The 15242-nt window shown below is 34.9% G+C and overlaps 2 protein-coding genes across 3 annotated transcripts in view; both read left to right on the top strand.

Annotated features, from left to right (window-relative positions):
- Nucleotides 1-6060, top strand: part of sptbn5 (spectrin, beta, non-erythrocytic 5) — a 52211-nt gene extending 46151 nt beyond the window's left edge. For both annotated transcript variants that reach the window (XM_028437495.1, XM_028437496.1), the window contains exon 78: nt 5761-6060. In XM_028437495.1, the coding sequence (XP_028293296.1) occupies nt 5761-5864 (104 nt within the window). In that variant the 3' untranslated portion in view covers nt 5865-6060. The remainder of the gene's footprint in view (nt 1-5760) is intronic.
- A 5910-nt stretch (nt 6061-11970) lies between these two features.
- Nucleotides 11971-14537, top strand: foxg1a (forkhead box G1a). Its single transcript, XM_028437921.1, has one exon. It carries the CDS (start codon nt 12016-12018, stop codon nt 13264-13266), a length of 1251 nt encoding a protein of 416 aa, XP_028293722.1. The 5' UTR covers nt 11971-12015; the 3' UTR covers nt 13267-14537.
- The last annotated feature ends 705 nt before the right edge of the window (nt 14538-15242 follow it).

Genomic DNA, 15242 nt, shown 5'->3' on the forward strand with positions numbered 1-15242 from the left:
AAATTTTGGAGGTAAGGCTATATTGTAAGGCATAAATAAGGCAAAAATTTGGATTTTTTTTTTTCTGAGATAAGGCTTTCATAGGACCCTAAAAACTAATTCAAATATGTTAAGGACGCTTAAATTGGGGTTAAAATGCAAAAAGGCAATAAAAATAAGAAAAATTGGAAAACACCTAAATTTGGAGGTAAGGCTATAGTAAGGCTTAAAAGTGGCAAAAATTTTGGATTTTTTTTTTCTTAGATAAGGCTCTCATAAGACCCTTAAAACTAGTTTAAATATGTTAACAATATTAAAACTAGGGTTAAACTGCAGTAAGGCATGAAAAATGAGAAAAATTGGAAAACACCTAAAATTTGGAAGTAAGGTATAAAAATGGAAAAATGGAAAAATTTTGGATTTTTTTTTTCTGAGATAAGGATTTTGGATTTTTTTTTTCTGAGATAAGGCTCTCATAAGTTCATTAAAACTAGTTTAAATATGTTAAGGACACTTAAATTGGGGTTAAATGCAGTAAGGCATGAAAAATGAGAAAAAATGGAAAACACCTAATTTTGGAGGAAAGGCAAGGCATAAAAGTTGAAAAATTTTGGATTTTTATTTTTTGAGATAAGGCTCTCATAAGACCCTTAAAAGTAGTTCAATTATGTTAACAATATTAAAACTCGGGTTAAAATTGCAGTAAGGCATGAAAAATGAGAAAAATTGGAAAACACCTAAAATTTGGAAGTAAGGCTATAGTAAGGCATAAAAATGGAAAAATTTTGGATTTTTTTTTCTGAGATAAGGCTCTCATAAGTCCATTAAAATTTGTTTAAATATGTTAAGGACACTTAAATTAGGGTTAAAATGCAAAAAGGCATGAAAAATGAGAAAAAATGGAAAACACCTAATTTTGGAGGTAAGGCATAAAAGTTGAAAAATTTTGGATTTTTTTTTTCTGAGATAAGGCTCTCATAAGACCCTTAAAAGTAGTTCAATTATGTTAACAATATTAAAACTCGGGTTAAAATTGCAGTAAGGCATGAAAAATGAGAAAAATTGGAAAACACCTAAAATTTGGAAGTAAGGCTATAGTAAGGCATAAAAATGGAAAAATTTTTGATTTTTATTTTCTGAGATAAGGCTCTCATAAGACCCTTAAAAGTAGTTCAAATATGTTAACAATATTAAAACTAGGGTTAAACTGCAGTAAGGCATGAAAAATTAGAAAAATTGGAAAACACCTAAAATTTGGAAGTAAGGCTATAGTAAGGCATAAAAATGAAAAATTTTTTCATTTTTTTTTCTGAGATAAGGCTTTCATAAGTCCATTAAAACTTGTTTAAATATGTTAAGGACACTTAAATTGGGGTTAAATGCAGTAAGGCATGAAAAATTGGAAAACACTTAAATTTGGAAGTAAGGCTATAGTAAGGCATAAAAATGGAAAAATTTTTGATTTTTTTTTCTGAGATAAGGCTCTCATAAGTCCATTAAAATTTGTTTAAATATGTTAAGGACACTTAAATTAGGGTTAAAATGCAAAAAGGCATGAAAAATGAGAAAAAATGGAAAACACCTAATTTTGGAGGTAAGGCATAAAAGTTGAAAAATTTTGGATTTTTTTTTTCTGAGATAAGGCTCTCATAAGACCCTTAAAAGTAGTTCAAATATGTTAACAATATTAAAACTAGAGTTAAACTGCAGTAAGGCATGAAAAATTAGAAAAATTGGAAAACACCTAAAATTTGGAAGTAAGGCTATAGTAAGGCATAAAAATGGAAAATTTTTTCATTTTTTTTTCTGAGATAAGGCTTTCATAAGTCCATTAAAACTTGTTTAAATATGTTAGGGACACTTAAATTGGGGTTAAATGCAGTAAGGCATGAAAAAATGAGAAAAATTGGAAAACACTTAAATTTTGGAGGTAAGGCTATAGTAAGGCATAAAAGTGGAAAAATTTTGGATTTTTATTTTCTGAGATAAGGCTCTCATAAGACCCTTAAAGGTAGTTCAAATATGTTAACAATATTAAAACTAGGGTTAAACTGCAGTAAGGCATGAAAAATAAGAAAAATTGTAAAACACCTAAATTTTGGAGGTAAGGCTATATAGTAAGGCATAAAAGTTGAAAAATTTTGGATTTTTATTTTCTGAGATAAGGCTCTCATAAGACCCTTAAAAGTAGTTCAAATATGTTAACAATATTAAAACTAGGGTTAAACTGCAGTAAGGCATGAAAAATGAGAAAAATTGGAAAAAACCTAAATTTTGGAGGTAAGGCTATAGTAAGGCATAAATAAGGCAAAAATTTGGATTTTTTTTTTTCTGAGATAAGGCTTTCATAGGACCCTAAAAACTAATTCAAATATTTTAAGAACACTTAAATTGGGGTTAAAATGCAAAAAGGCATGAAAAATGAGAAAAAATGGAAAACACCTAAAATTTGGAAGTAAGGCATAAAAATGGAAAATTTTTTGATTTTTTTTTTCTGAGATAAGGCTCTCATAAGTCCATTAAAACTTGTTTAAATATGTTAAGGACACTTAAATTGGGGTTAAATGCAGTAAGGCATGAAAAATGAGAAAAAATGGAAAACACCTAATTTTGGAGGAAAGGCTATAGTAAGGCATAAAAGTGGAAAAATTTTGGATTTTTATTTTCTGAGATAAGGCTCTCATAAGACCCTTAAAAGTAGTTCAAATATGTTAACAATATTAAAACTAGGGTTAAACTGCAGTAAGGCATGAAAAATGAGAAAAAAATGGAAAACACCTCATTTTGGAGGTAAGGCTATAGTAAGGCATAAAAGTTGAAAAATTTTGGATTTTTATTTTCTGAGATAAGGCTCTCATAAGACCCTTAAAAGTAGTTCAAATATGTTAACAATATTAAAACTAGGGTTAAACTGCAGTAAGGCATGAAAAATTGGAAAAAACCTAAATTTTGGAGGTAAGGCTATATTGTAAGGCATAAATAAGGCAAAAATTTGGATTTTTTTTTTTCTGAGATAAGGCTTTCATAGGACCCTAAAAACTAATTCAAATATGTTAAGGACGCTTAAATTGGGGTTAAAATGCAAAAAGGCAATAAAAATAAGAAAAATTGGAAAACACCTAAATTTGGAGGTAAGGCTATAGTAAGGCTTAAAAGTGGCAAAAATTTTGGATTTTTTTTTTCTTAGATAAGGCTCTCATAAGACCCTTAAAACTAGTTTAAATATGTTAACAATATTAAAACTAGGGTTAAACTGCAGTAAGGCATGAAAAATGAGAAAAATTGGAAAACACCTAAAATTTGGAAGTAAGGTTATAGTAAGGCATAAAAATGGAAAAATTTTGGATTTTTTTTTTCTGAGATAAGGCTCTCATAAGTTCATTAAAACTAGTTTAAATATGTTAAGGACACTTAAATTGGGGTTAAATGCAGTAAGGCATGAAAAATGAGAAAAAATGGAAAACACCTAATTTTGGAGGAAAGGCTATAGTAAGGCATAAAAGTTGAAAAATTTTGGATTTTTATTTTTTGAGATAAGGCTCTCATAAGACCCTTAAAAGTAGTTCAATTATGTTAACAATATTAAAACTAGGGTTAAACTGCAGTAAGGCATGAAAAATGAGAAAAAAATGGAAAACACCTCATTTTGGAGGTAAGGCTATAGTAAGGCATAAAAGTTGAAAAATTTTGGATTTTTATTTTCTGAGATAAGGCTCTCATAAGACCCTTAAAAGTAGTTCAAATATGTTAACAATATTAAAACTAGGGTTAAACTGCAGTAAGGCATGAAAAATTGGAAAAAACCTAAATTTTGGAGGTAAGGCTATATTGTAAGGCATAAATAAGGCAAAAATTTGGATTTTTTTTTTTTCTGAGATAAGGCTTTCATAGGACCCTAAAAACTAATTCAAATATGTTAAGGATGCTTAAATTGGGGTTAAAATGCAAAAAGGCAATAAAAATAAGAAAAATTGGAAAACACCTAAATTTGGAGGTAAGGCTATAGTAAGGCTTAAAAGTGGCAAAAATTTTGGATTTTTTTTTTCTTAGATAAGGCTCTCATAAGACCCTTAAAACTAGTTTAAATATGTGAAGGACACTTAAACTGGTTTTAAAATGCAGTAAGGAACATAAAACGAGAAAAATTGGAATTACATTCTGAGGGAAGATCACATGTGTCCATACCTGCTGTGATTGGCTGATCTGGTCAGATCTCAGAAGTTAACCAGGGCTGGGCCTGGTTAGAACTTGGATGGGAGACCACCGAGAAATAATGGTGTTAGTCGGTGGAGTCAATATAGGCCCGAGGGAATTATGTTAAAACACCCTTTTAGTAAGGCATAAAAATAGAAAATATTTTTGATTTTTTTTTCTGCGATAAGGCTGTGATAAGACCCTTAAAATTAGTTCAAATATGTTAAGGACACTTAAATTGGGGTTAAATGCAGTAAGGCATGAAAAATGAGAAAAATTGGAAAACACTTAAATTTTGGAGGAAAGGCTATAGTAAGGCATAAAAGTGGAAAAATTTTGGATTTTTATTTTCTGAGATAAGGCTCTCATAAGACCCTTAAAAGTAGTTCAAATATGTTAACAATATTAAAACTAGGGTTAAACTGCAGTAAGGCATGAAAAATGAGAAAAATTGGAAAAAACCTAAATTTTGGAGGTAAGGCTATAGTAAGGCATAAAAGTTGAAAAATTTTGGATTTTTTTTTTCTGCGATAAGGCTTTCATAGGACCCTAAAAACTAATTCAAATATCTTAAGGACACTTAAATTGGGGTTAAATGCAGTAAGGCATGAAAAATGAGAAAAAATGGAAAACAACTAAATTTTAGAGGTAAGGCTATAGCCTTACCTCTAAAATTTAGTTGTTTTCCAGGCATAATTTATTTTTTTTTATTTTTTTTTTTCTGAGATAAGGCTTTCATAGGACCCTAAAAACTAATTCAAATATCTTAAGGACACTTAAATTGGGGTTAAAATTCAAAAAGGCATGAAAAATGAGAAAAATTTGAAAACACCTAAAATTTTGAAGGAAGGCTATAGAAAGCCATAAAAATGGAAAATTTTTGATTTTTTTTTCTGAGATAAGGCTTTCATAAGTCCATTAAAACTTGTTTAAATATGTTAAGGACACTTAAATTGGGGTTAAATGCAGTAAGGCATGAAAAATGAGAAAAATTGGAAAACACTTAAATTCTGGAGGTAAGGCTATAGTAAGGCATAAAAGTTGAAAAATTTTGGATTTTTATTTTCTGAGATAAGGCTCTCATAAGACCCTTAAAAGTAGTTCAAATATGTTAACAATATTAAAACTAGGGTTAAACTGCAGTAAGGCATGAAAAATGAGAAAAATTGGAAAACACCTAAATTTTGGAAGTAAGGCATAAAAATGGAAAGTTTTTTGACTTTTTTTCTGAGATAAGGCTCTCATAAGTCCATTAAAACTTGTTTAAATATGTTAAGGACACTTAAATTGGGGTTAAATGCAGTAAGGCATGAAAAATGAGAAAAATTGGAAAACAAAAATTTTAGAGGTAATGCTATAGTAAGACATAACAATAGAAAAATTGTTTGATTTTTTTTTTTTTTTTTGAGATAAGGCTTTCATAAGACCCTTAATATTTGAACTGCAGTAAGGCATGAAAATGAAAAAATAAAGAAATAAATAAGACTTACATAAGGCCCTAAAAACTAGTTTAAATATGATGAGAACACGTAAACCGGATTAAGCATGTATTGCAGCGACTAAGTGTGTTTGTTTACCTTATTTCAGCTTCCACTGTTCGCCATGACGACTGTCCTGTGACGTCACAGGAGGAGGCGGTGCGAGACAAACACCGACTCAGCGTTTTAAGGAAGTTTTTCACCAAGAAGTGATGATTATCTACAGTGTATCACTTCAACTGGTCATCAGCAGAACTGGTGACGTCACAGTAACCCCTCGCCCCCCAAACCACACTTCACATGTTGTGATGCACTCACTCCCAGTCACAAGATAACACGATCACAATCTGTTGATCACTTTTACACAAATAAATCTTTTACACAAATAAATCTTTCAAAATATTAAAAATGTGTTGAACCTTTTTTCATCAGCTCACCGGCAGAGGGCAGCATTCACCTTAACTTACTTTATTCTATTTTTTCTAGTAACGAAAGAAACCATTATCTTAGTAAATACTTCGTTACTATTGATGATTGACAGCCTGAATGTAAACAAAAAAGGGACATGAGTTCAACTGTTTTCATCCAATCAGTGAGTCATTCTGAGGCAGGGGGCGGGACATGAGTCTAATAAGCCAATCAGAAATGATCTCTTAATAGATCAGGAAGTGACTATTTCTGGTGTTTATTTAGTAATTTGTTTATTTGTTTGTTTGTTTGTTTGTGAACCAAAATACTTCACAGATTGTAACCAAATGTACACTTCTATCACAATGTGTCCGGATCAATAAACAAATAAACTGATTCTGAATCAGATTATAAAATAAAACATCCCAATCTCAATGAAATGATAGAAAAATTCACAAATTGTAAGAGAAATACACAAAATATCTTCATAAACACCCAAACGACAACAAACATATTCAAAATGACTCCAACAAACGCAACAAATGCAGGAAAAATAAGTAGACAATGGTAGACAAATACCCTAAATGACTCAAAAAATGACACAAAATAACTTAAGAAACACACGAAATGACAATAAAAGACTTTAAAAATTACAGAAGACTACACAAGGGGATAAAAAAATGACATGAAATTCCACTAAAAAGTACACCAAACAAGAACATAAGCACAAAAAATGACAACAGAAATACCATAAATTACTTGAAAAGCACACAAAATACTAGAAAAACAGATGAAATGATAAAAAATTACACTAAATGACTTTATAAAAACACAAAAAGGCAACAAAATATCAAAGGTAAATAAATGACCAATTTGTAACCAAACAGACCTTAAACCATGGAAGATTTTATTGCATTTTGGATGAGATCTGGATCAATAAACTGATTCTAGATCAGTTAGAAAAATAGAATTAAACATATATTCCTCAATATTGGTGAACATATAAAAATGAATCCCAGTTTGTAATAAATCGATCTTTATGAAATTTGATTCAGTAATGTTTCACTGAGTTTCATGTGGATCTAAATTGTGATTTTTTTTTAAGATAAATGTGAGCTACTGTATTTTATTAATGATGATATAAATGTGAATGATGATCAGGATCATTGATCCAGGTAACTGAGAATATCTGGAAAAGAGCAGATTTTTAATTGTTTAATTTATTAAAAAAATAAGGAAAAGTTCAAGTGTTCCGTGTAAATATATTTATTAAAGTTCAGTAATTATATAATATTTGTCTTTCGGGTCTTTTGGAAGAAATCACACAAAAGTGTCAGAAATGAATGGTCTGATTAATGTTGTAGTGTCACTCTCAGCCACTAGATGGTGCCCCTGTCTTTGTTTTTACACATCATCTGGTTCACATCGTGTTCTTTTACGCTTAGAATTTCCTGGTTTCCACCAAAATAAGAGCCTTAAAAAATAAATAAATTAAAAAAACTGAGCTTTAACGAATCAAGTCTTGATTTTATTTATTTTTTAGTGATGATCATTGAACACTGCAGAGAACTGATAGTTTAAGGTTAACGTTTAAAATCAAGGTTAAAATGTACTTTTCTCACAAAAAGGCTTTTATTTTCTTAAACATGTTTTTATTGTGGAATGTTTTAATATAAAAATAAATAAATAAATAAATAGGTAAGGGTTTATTTGTGAAGCAAGGCTTTTTAATTTGAAACACGTTAACTTTTATTTTGTAATGAAGCTTTATCTTTAGAACGTGGACTTGTACTTTGAAGTAAAGCTTTTAAAAATAATTTTAAGGCTTTTATTTTTTAAGTGACGGTTTCGTTTTTAAATCTAATTTTATTTTGAAGTGAACCATTCAACAATTTTTTTTCTTACCTTTCTCCCTTTTTTTTTTTTCTTTAAAGGTTTCCGTCCTAATACAAAATATAATTATTGTTTATAAAATATCATGTGACCAGTGATGGAGCAGCTTGTGTGAGAATTAAAGCAGATATTAAGACTTAGTCTGGAACCAGAGCTGACCTTTAACCTTTAACCCTTAGACCTCAGAGCAGCCTGTGAACATCCTCCAGAAACCACAAAAACTGGTATAAAAACCAGTATAAAAAACTGGTTTAAAAACAGTATAGAGATGAGCTGCAGAAACCACAGAAACCAGTACATGGACGACTGGTGGCCCCCAAAACAAATACACAAAATGACAACAGAATTACTGAAAATTACTTTTAAAAACACACAAAATATTAAAAAATACACAAAATGACTTAATAAACACATTAAATGACATATACAGTACACACAATTATTTCAACAAACACAAAAAAATGCTAGAAAACACAGAAGGTAAACAAATACACAAAATGACTCAAAAATTGCACAAAACCACTGAAAAATATACAAAGTGGAAAAGAAATACACAAAATAACTTAAGAAACCAATCCAAAAAACACACAAAAAATACACAAAACAATTTTAAAAAAATACATGAAAAGACACAAAACAACAACAATAAAATACACAACACGACAACAAATGTAGAGGAGGTAAAAAATAAATTAAAATGATTTAATGAATATCGGAAGAAAAACTGATACCGACGTTGATCGAAAATAGCGCCCGTCTCTAGTTGGGTTGTATATAAATATAGATGTCGCCAAACAACGTCCGTAGAACCCAATGAGCTACGCAGCTCTACAGCGCCACCAGGACGCCACGCCTGTTGCTACGGTTACGCTCAGTCACCACATGATGAAATTTCAGCTGAAAGTTTAATCAAGTTTTAAACTTTACAAAAAGTCCATGAAGTCTGGTTTATGATGAAACAAACAAAAAATGCTCTTTAAGGTCTATTAAAGTCTCTGTGCCACCTACACAATTTTAACTTTTTTGTTTTCACTGAAAGTCGCTGCAAAAATCTGGCAAATGTTTATTTTGGGATTTAAATGAAAAGTTTCTAAACACGGCCGACATTTAATGTCTTGCTGAGTGTCGGAATATCAGAGAGAATATTGAGAAAAATCTAGAACAAAACTCATCGGTACGGTTTGTTTTTATCTTATTAAAGAATGATCGTCTCCAGCAGCTTTAACTTAAACTTAATGAGAGTAAAATGACAAACTGATTGATATTGTGTTTCCTCTTTGTCTCTGATGCTTATTTATTTATTCTTTACATTAAGAAGAATCACATCTGGATCAATAACGTGTTTGCTTTAAGCATCAATAATATGTAGTGTCACAGACACATTAAAGCTGTTAGAAAAGATTCTCTCAAATCCAACTAATTATAAACTGACTTTGGTCTGATTTACTGTATGTTACAGTTGGGTTTCCTCATGTTTCTAAAATCATACAAAAAATGATCATAGTCTGGTTTAGAATGAAGAATTAAGATTTATGAGACTTTGTGAAGAACATAAACTGTTAGAAGTTCCTCTGGTCGTTTTCCTGTAAATGTATTCTGTTCAAATGTATTAACACGTTATAAATTCTACAGTCATTATTTCTACATTTATACAAAAAATTGAATTGAGTCTGGCTTTAGATGATGATCAAATAAACTCTAAAAGCTGTGAGAAAGTTCCCATTAAATCCTGCTCATTATAAACTGACTCTGGTCAGGTTTAATCTTAGATGTATGTTTGTTCACTTTCTATAAAGAAACTCCTCAGTATTCTTAAATGATAAAGAAAATGAATGGAGTCTGGTTTAAAATGAAAAATGATCAAACCAACTTTAACCTCTCACAGCGTTTGGAAAAGTCTCCTTAAATCCAACTACCGATTTTTTTGACCATGGTCGATGATTTTAAATGTACAAAACTCTTCCTTATTTTTGTTAATTCATTAAAGAAAATACTTCTTTTTTGTAAGTTTGGATATTTTCTGTAATTTTTATTCTAATATTTTATATTATATAGAATTGATATTTTTAGTGAACGGATTCTGCTCAGTTTAAAGTGTTGAAGTCGTTATAAATGTGAAACAAAACTCTAAATATAGAAAAAAAATCAAAGGACTTTGGTGAAGTTGAGGTCAAACCTCAGTGAGCTGTTCATGTCTATCAGTGATGATCAGATTTTATGTAAAGGCCGATGAAAACATTCTGTGAGTTTATCTGAAGTGTGAGTTGTTTTTAAATGAACCAAAATCTTAAATCTTATAGAAAATGAATGGAGTCTGGTTCGTTGGGTGACGTTTAATGTGCTGCTTAAATTGCACGAAAAATGAAAGGACTTTGGTGTCTGTTTTAGTTCAAAATGATGAACCAATAACCTGAAGCTTGTTTGGTTTCCGTCAGGAGAGGATTTACATCTTAAATTTCACAAAAATAATTAGTTGCAGTCTGGTGCAGGTTCAATGTATTTATTTAAGGAGAATCTAAGCTATTTATTTGTGTGGATGTTTTTTTTTTTTTCTTTTCATTTTATTACAAAAAACAAAACTTCCGGAAAAATAAATCAAACAAAATTTTGTAAAAAATATTAAAAACAACTTAACGATATTTAGAAATGTTGTGGCCTATTTAATTATAGAATAAAAAATTATTTATTTCATTTCAAGGAGTCTCATATAATTAATCAATAGATAAATAAAATTATAAAAATTGCGATTTGTTAAATCATATTTTGTTTTGAAAGGACGAGAGTAAAGCACACTGAAATAAACAACAAATAAAGTAAACACAAGCAAACAATGAAAAAAGGTCGGTTTTAGTTCATCTAAAATCAAATGAAACTCATTCAAAATAAAATGACAACCAAAGCTTTTCTTCTGTCGTCTTTAATTCTGAGTTTTTCAGGGACGCGCATTGGCACCGTGCGCGCATCTCTACGCGTGTTTTGTTGGTTTTAGACGCGCGTTGGATCGCTGTTTGGTTCCCAGTCGGTAGCTCCTCTACGCACTCAAGCACCGTGCGTAAAAATGCTTCTCCAAATGGTGCATCTTCGCCATTCGCCGCTGCGCTTTTACGCACGGTGCCGCTGCGTCTCTGGGTCGATCCCAGACTCACAGCTTTAGGATCTTCTTCTGAAGTGAACCAGAAAAATCCTTCCAATGTGTCCCACTCGCGCTGCGTGCCCGCGGGTGTTTGTTTGTTTACCAGAGACACAAACATCAGCGCGTAAACAACAACAACAACAACAACAACAACAACAGCAGCAGCAGCAGCAGCGGTGGTGGAGTCGGTTTACGTACGGCGCGAGTTTCAGCATTACTGGTGTTTCCGTTTGGGTGGGGGAGTGTGTGTGTGTGTGTGTGTGTGTGTGTGTGTGTGTGTGTGTGTGTGTGTGTGTGTGTGTGGCTGTAAAGTCTGATTTGATCTAAAATCAAACTAAAATCACCGCTGATTAAATATTTCCGACTCTGTTTAAATAAATTCACAGATTTCAGATGATTTTCTTCTCCGTTGAACCAGGATTTATTGTAAGAAATAGCATAAATAAATAAAGAAAGAAAACATCCAAAAACAAACGCGCCACGTCGGAGACCTTCACAATAAAAGTGTTGATGTTTGATGGTGTCTTTATTTGGACTTTATTTGGTCTCTTATTTTCGGAGCCGCTGCGTGTCGTCAGCTCCTTTGGAGGAGGGCGCGCGCTCTGCATTGGTGGAAGTGCGTGTTTCCCATTGGCTGAGCGCGCAGAGGACGCCTTAATATTTAATCGTAATGTCCCCCTGGTTGGCTGAGGACGGGAAAGGGCCAACCAATGTTGTTTCCTGCTTTAGTGGCTGCGGCTCTCTAATTAATTGCAGCTATCTGTCTCCTATCGATGTGTGTGTACATGTGTGTGTGTTTCCTTTTTTTCTCCCCAAAGCTTACATGAAATAGTTTGTTGGGCCATACTTTCCTTTTCCTCTGTCCCCCCTTCCTTCCTTCCTCCCCGGACCCGGTGAGCTCAGCGGAGAGGTTCGGCCCCACGGCCCGGTATGTTGGACATGGGAGAGCGTAAAGAGGTGAAAATGATTCCCAAATCCTCCTTCAGCATCAACAGCCTGGTGCCCGAGGCCGTGCAGAACGACAACAACAGCAGCAGCCACCACAACCTGCACCACAACCTGCCCCACAACCTCCATCCGAGCCTGCACCTCCAGCAGGACGAGCCCGAGCAGAAGCCGCCGCCGCCGCCGCCGGAGCCGAAGAGCGCGTCCCCGCTGCAGCAGGAGAGCGCGGAGGAGAAGGAGAAGCAGGAGGAGAAGAAGGAGAAGGAGAAGGACGGAGAAGGAGAGAAGAAGAGCGGGAAGTACGAGAAGCCTCCGTTCAGCTACAACGCGCTCATCATGATGGCGATCCGCCAGAGCCCCGAGAAGCGGCTCACGCTCAACGGCATCTACGAGTTCATCATGAAGAACTTCCCGTACTACCGGGAGAACAAGCAGGGCTGGCAGAACTCCATCCGACACAACCTCAGCCTCAACAAGTGCTTCGTTAAGGTTCCGCGTCACTACGACGACCCGGGGAAGGGAAACTACTGGATGCTGGACCCGAGCAGCGACGACGTGTTCATCGGCGGAACCACCGGGAAACTGCGCCGCCGGTCCACCACGTCCCGGGCCAAGCTGGCCTTCAAGCGCGGGGCGCGGCTCAGCTCGGGTCTGACCTTCATGGACCGGACCGGGTCCCTGTACTGGCCCATGTCGCCGTTCCTGTCCCTGCACCACTCGGCGCGTTCCCTGGGCTACAACGGCGCGTCCTCCGCGTACCCGACGCACCCGATGTCCTTCGGCTCCATGCTGACGCAGAACGTCGGCGGGAACCACGCGTCGTTCCCGGCGTCCAACGGGCTGAGCATGGACCGGCTGGTGGGGGGGGACCTGCCCTACGCCACGCACCACCTGACAGCGGCGGCTCTGGCGGCCTCCGCGGTGCCCTGCGGCCTGTCGGTGCCCTGCTCCGGGGCCACGTACTCTCTCAATCCGTGCTCCGTCAACCTGCTGGCCGGACAGACCAGTTACTTTTTCCCGCACGTCCCGCACCCGTCCATGGGCGGGCAGGGTGGTTCCCTGGCGGGGGCCCGGGCCTCGGCCTCCGGCTCTCCCCAGGCTCCGGCCTCCTCCTCGGACTCTCTGCGGCCGCCGCTGCCCGCCCTGCCCGCATTCTCCTCCGGACTCTCCGCGGGACTCTCTGACTATTTCACGCACCAGAACCATGGTTCGACCCCCAACCCGCTCATACACTAACCCCCAACCCCCCACACCCACCCCCCAGTCTGTCCAGTTTCCCCCTGAAGCAGTGAGACTGGAAGGAGCTGCTGTGAGTCAAACTTTTACACTGAACCATGAAAACCATGTAAAAAAAAACACGAGAAAACCGTTATTATACACACAGGAGAGAGCTGAGCACAGGTATTATTATTAGAATTATATTATTACTATTTTATTATTATTATTATTATTATTATTATTATTATATAGTGACTCTGCTCTCCTGCGGTGTGTGATGTTGATGCGTGTGTGTACATACTGAGTGTGTGTGTGTGTATAGTTTGTGTCCGCTCGTGCTCGTGCCGCTGCAGTTGATAATGATCAGTATTTCCTGGTGACGGTGAATGAAAAGCGGCTACGTGTCTGTTTGTTCGTTCACTGAAGAAAGAAAGAAAGAAAGAAAGAAAGAAAGAAAGAAAGAAAGAAAGAAAGAAAGAAAGAAAGAAAGAAAGAAAGAAAGAAAGAAAGAAAGAAAGAAATAACCTCACAGACCAAAGAGTCGCCTTTAGGACGTTTACGCTCAGTATTCACACGCACGCACGCGCGCGCCTGACGATCATTGGGAGCAGAAAATCTCCATTTAAACCAGATTTTTACTGCACTTTTATTTTATTTTTTTCTGATGGTAATTTAAAAAAAAATTTATCTAAAGTTTTTTTCTTCTTTTTCAGCTGTAGGAGATTTAATTTGTCATGATTTATCAAAAGAAAAAACAACAACCTGTGAATGTAATTCTCATTGTAGAGAAAATCTGTCCCGTTTTCTTCCAGGCTGTTCTGGTTATTTTATTTTTATAAATTTTTATGAATTTTTTTGGGCCGTAAACGTCTCGTTTATTGGAGGTTTTTCCGCTGATGAAGTTTGTTGCTCTGACTGTAAACGTGACGCCTTTTCTTCTTCTTCTTTGTTTTTTTTTTGTATTAGTTTAAAAAGAGAGAAAATGTTTATCTGTATTTTATTTTCCTTATAGAAGGAGGAGGAGCAGATAAAAAAAAAAGCTGATATTGTCTAATCCTGCTCAGAATGATTGTCTCTGATTGTCTGATCGTCTCTAAAACTTCTCATTGTGATTCTATTTGTGCTGATTCTGATTCTTATTCCGTGTTTTTGTCGCTTACAAAAGTAAAAAAAAAGAGAAAAATGTTTTAATGCTAAAAAAAAACAAAACAAAAATAAAAATAAAAGCATAGGTTACATTCTTAACTCACGCGCATCTCTGGCTCTTCTTTACGCGCGTGTGCGTCTTTTTCTGCCCAAAAGTCACTTATTATTATTTTTATTTTTTTAACAACTAACTTTTATTTCATTTAAAAATGTGTGTGTGTGTGTGTGTGTGTGTTTGCTATGATTGTATATTGTTTTTTCACGCGCTGTTAAAACACACGCACGGTGCACAAACTGTGTCAAATGATGCAAGCAGAGGTCGCGTTGTGTGCGTGTGTGCAGCAGGTTCAGTGTCATGTGCATCAGTTGTAGCCTCGCACACCTGAGTGTGTGCGTGTGTTGTTTTTTATTGGTTTTGTGTATTTTAGGTCAAGCTTTGCTTTGTTTGTGTTTGTTTTCGTTGTAATTGCAACACAAACTGTGTGTGTGTGTGTGTGTGTGTGGGCCATTTTAAGTCGAATTTGCAGCGGGTTCATGTTTTTTTTTTTTCTTTGGTGCAGTTTATTTTATTTTTGTGGGTCAGATAATGATTTTAAATCAGCAGCAGCGTGGATTTTATTTATTTTTTTTAATTTTTTGCCTAAAAACCTGCAACACTAACTGTGTTTGTTTTCGGTGCAGCATTGGTTTAAAACACAGGGATGTTTGTTGTGTTTGTGTTGCCTGTAACACAAACTGTGTGTGTGTGTGTGTTTGTGAGACCTTTGCCTCGCGGGCTAATGTGAGCTTTTCCTCTTCTGTGTTTTATTTTACTCACAACAATTAATTTAATTTCATTTAGAATGTTG

The sequence above is a fragment of the Gouania willdenowi genome, chromosome 22 (assembly GCF_900634775.1).
Source record: "Gouania willdenowi chromosome 22, fGouWil2.1, whole genome shotgun sequence".
Classification (NCBI taxonomy): Eukaryota; Metazoa; Chordata; class Actinopteri; order Blenniiformes; family Gobiesocidae; genus Gouania; species Gouania willdenowi.

What these genes read in the sequence shown, in the direction of transcription:
- foxg1a (XM_028437921.1), top strand. Translation starts at nt 12,016, where the DNA reads ATGTTGGACATGGGAGAGCGTAAAGAGGTGAAAATGATTCCCAAATCC.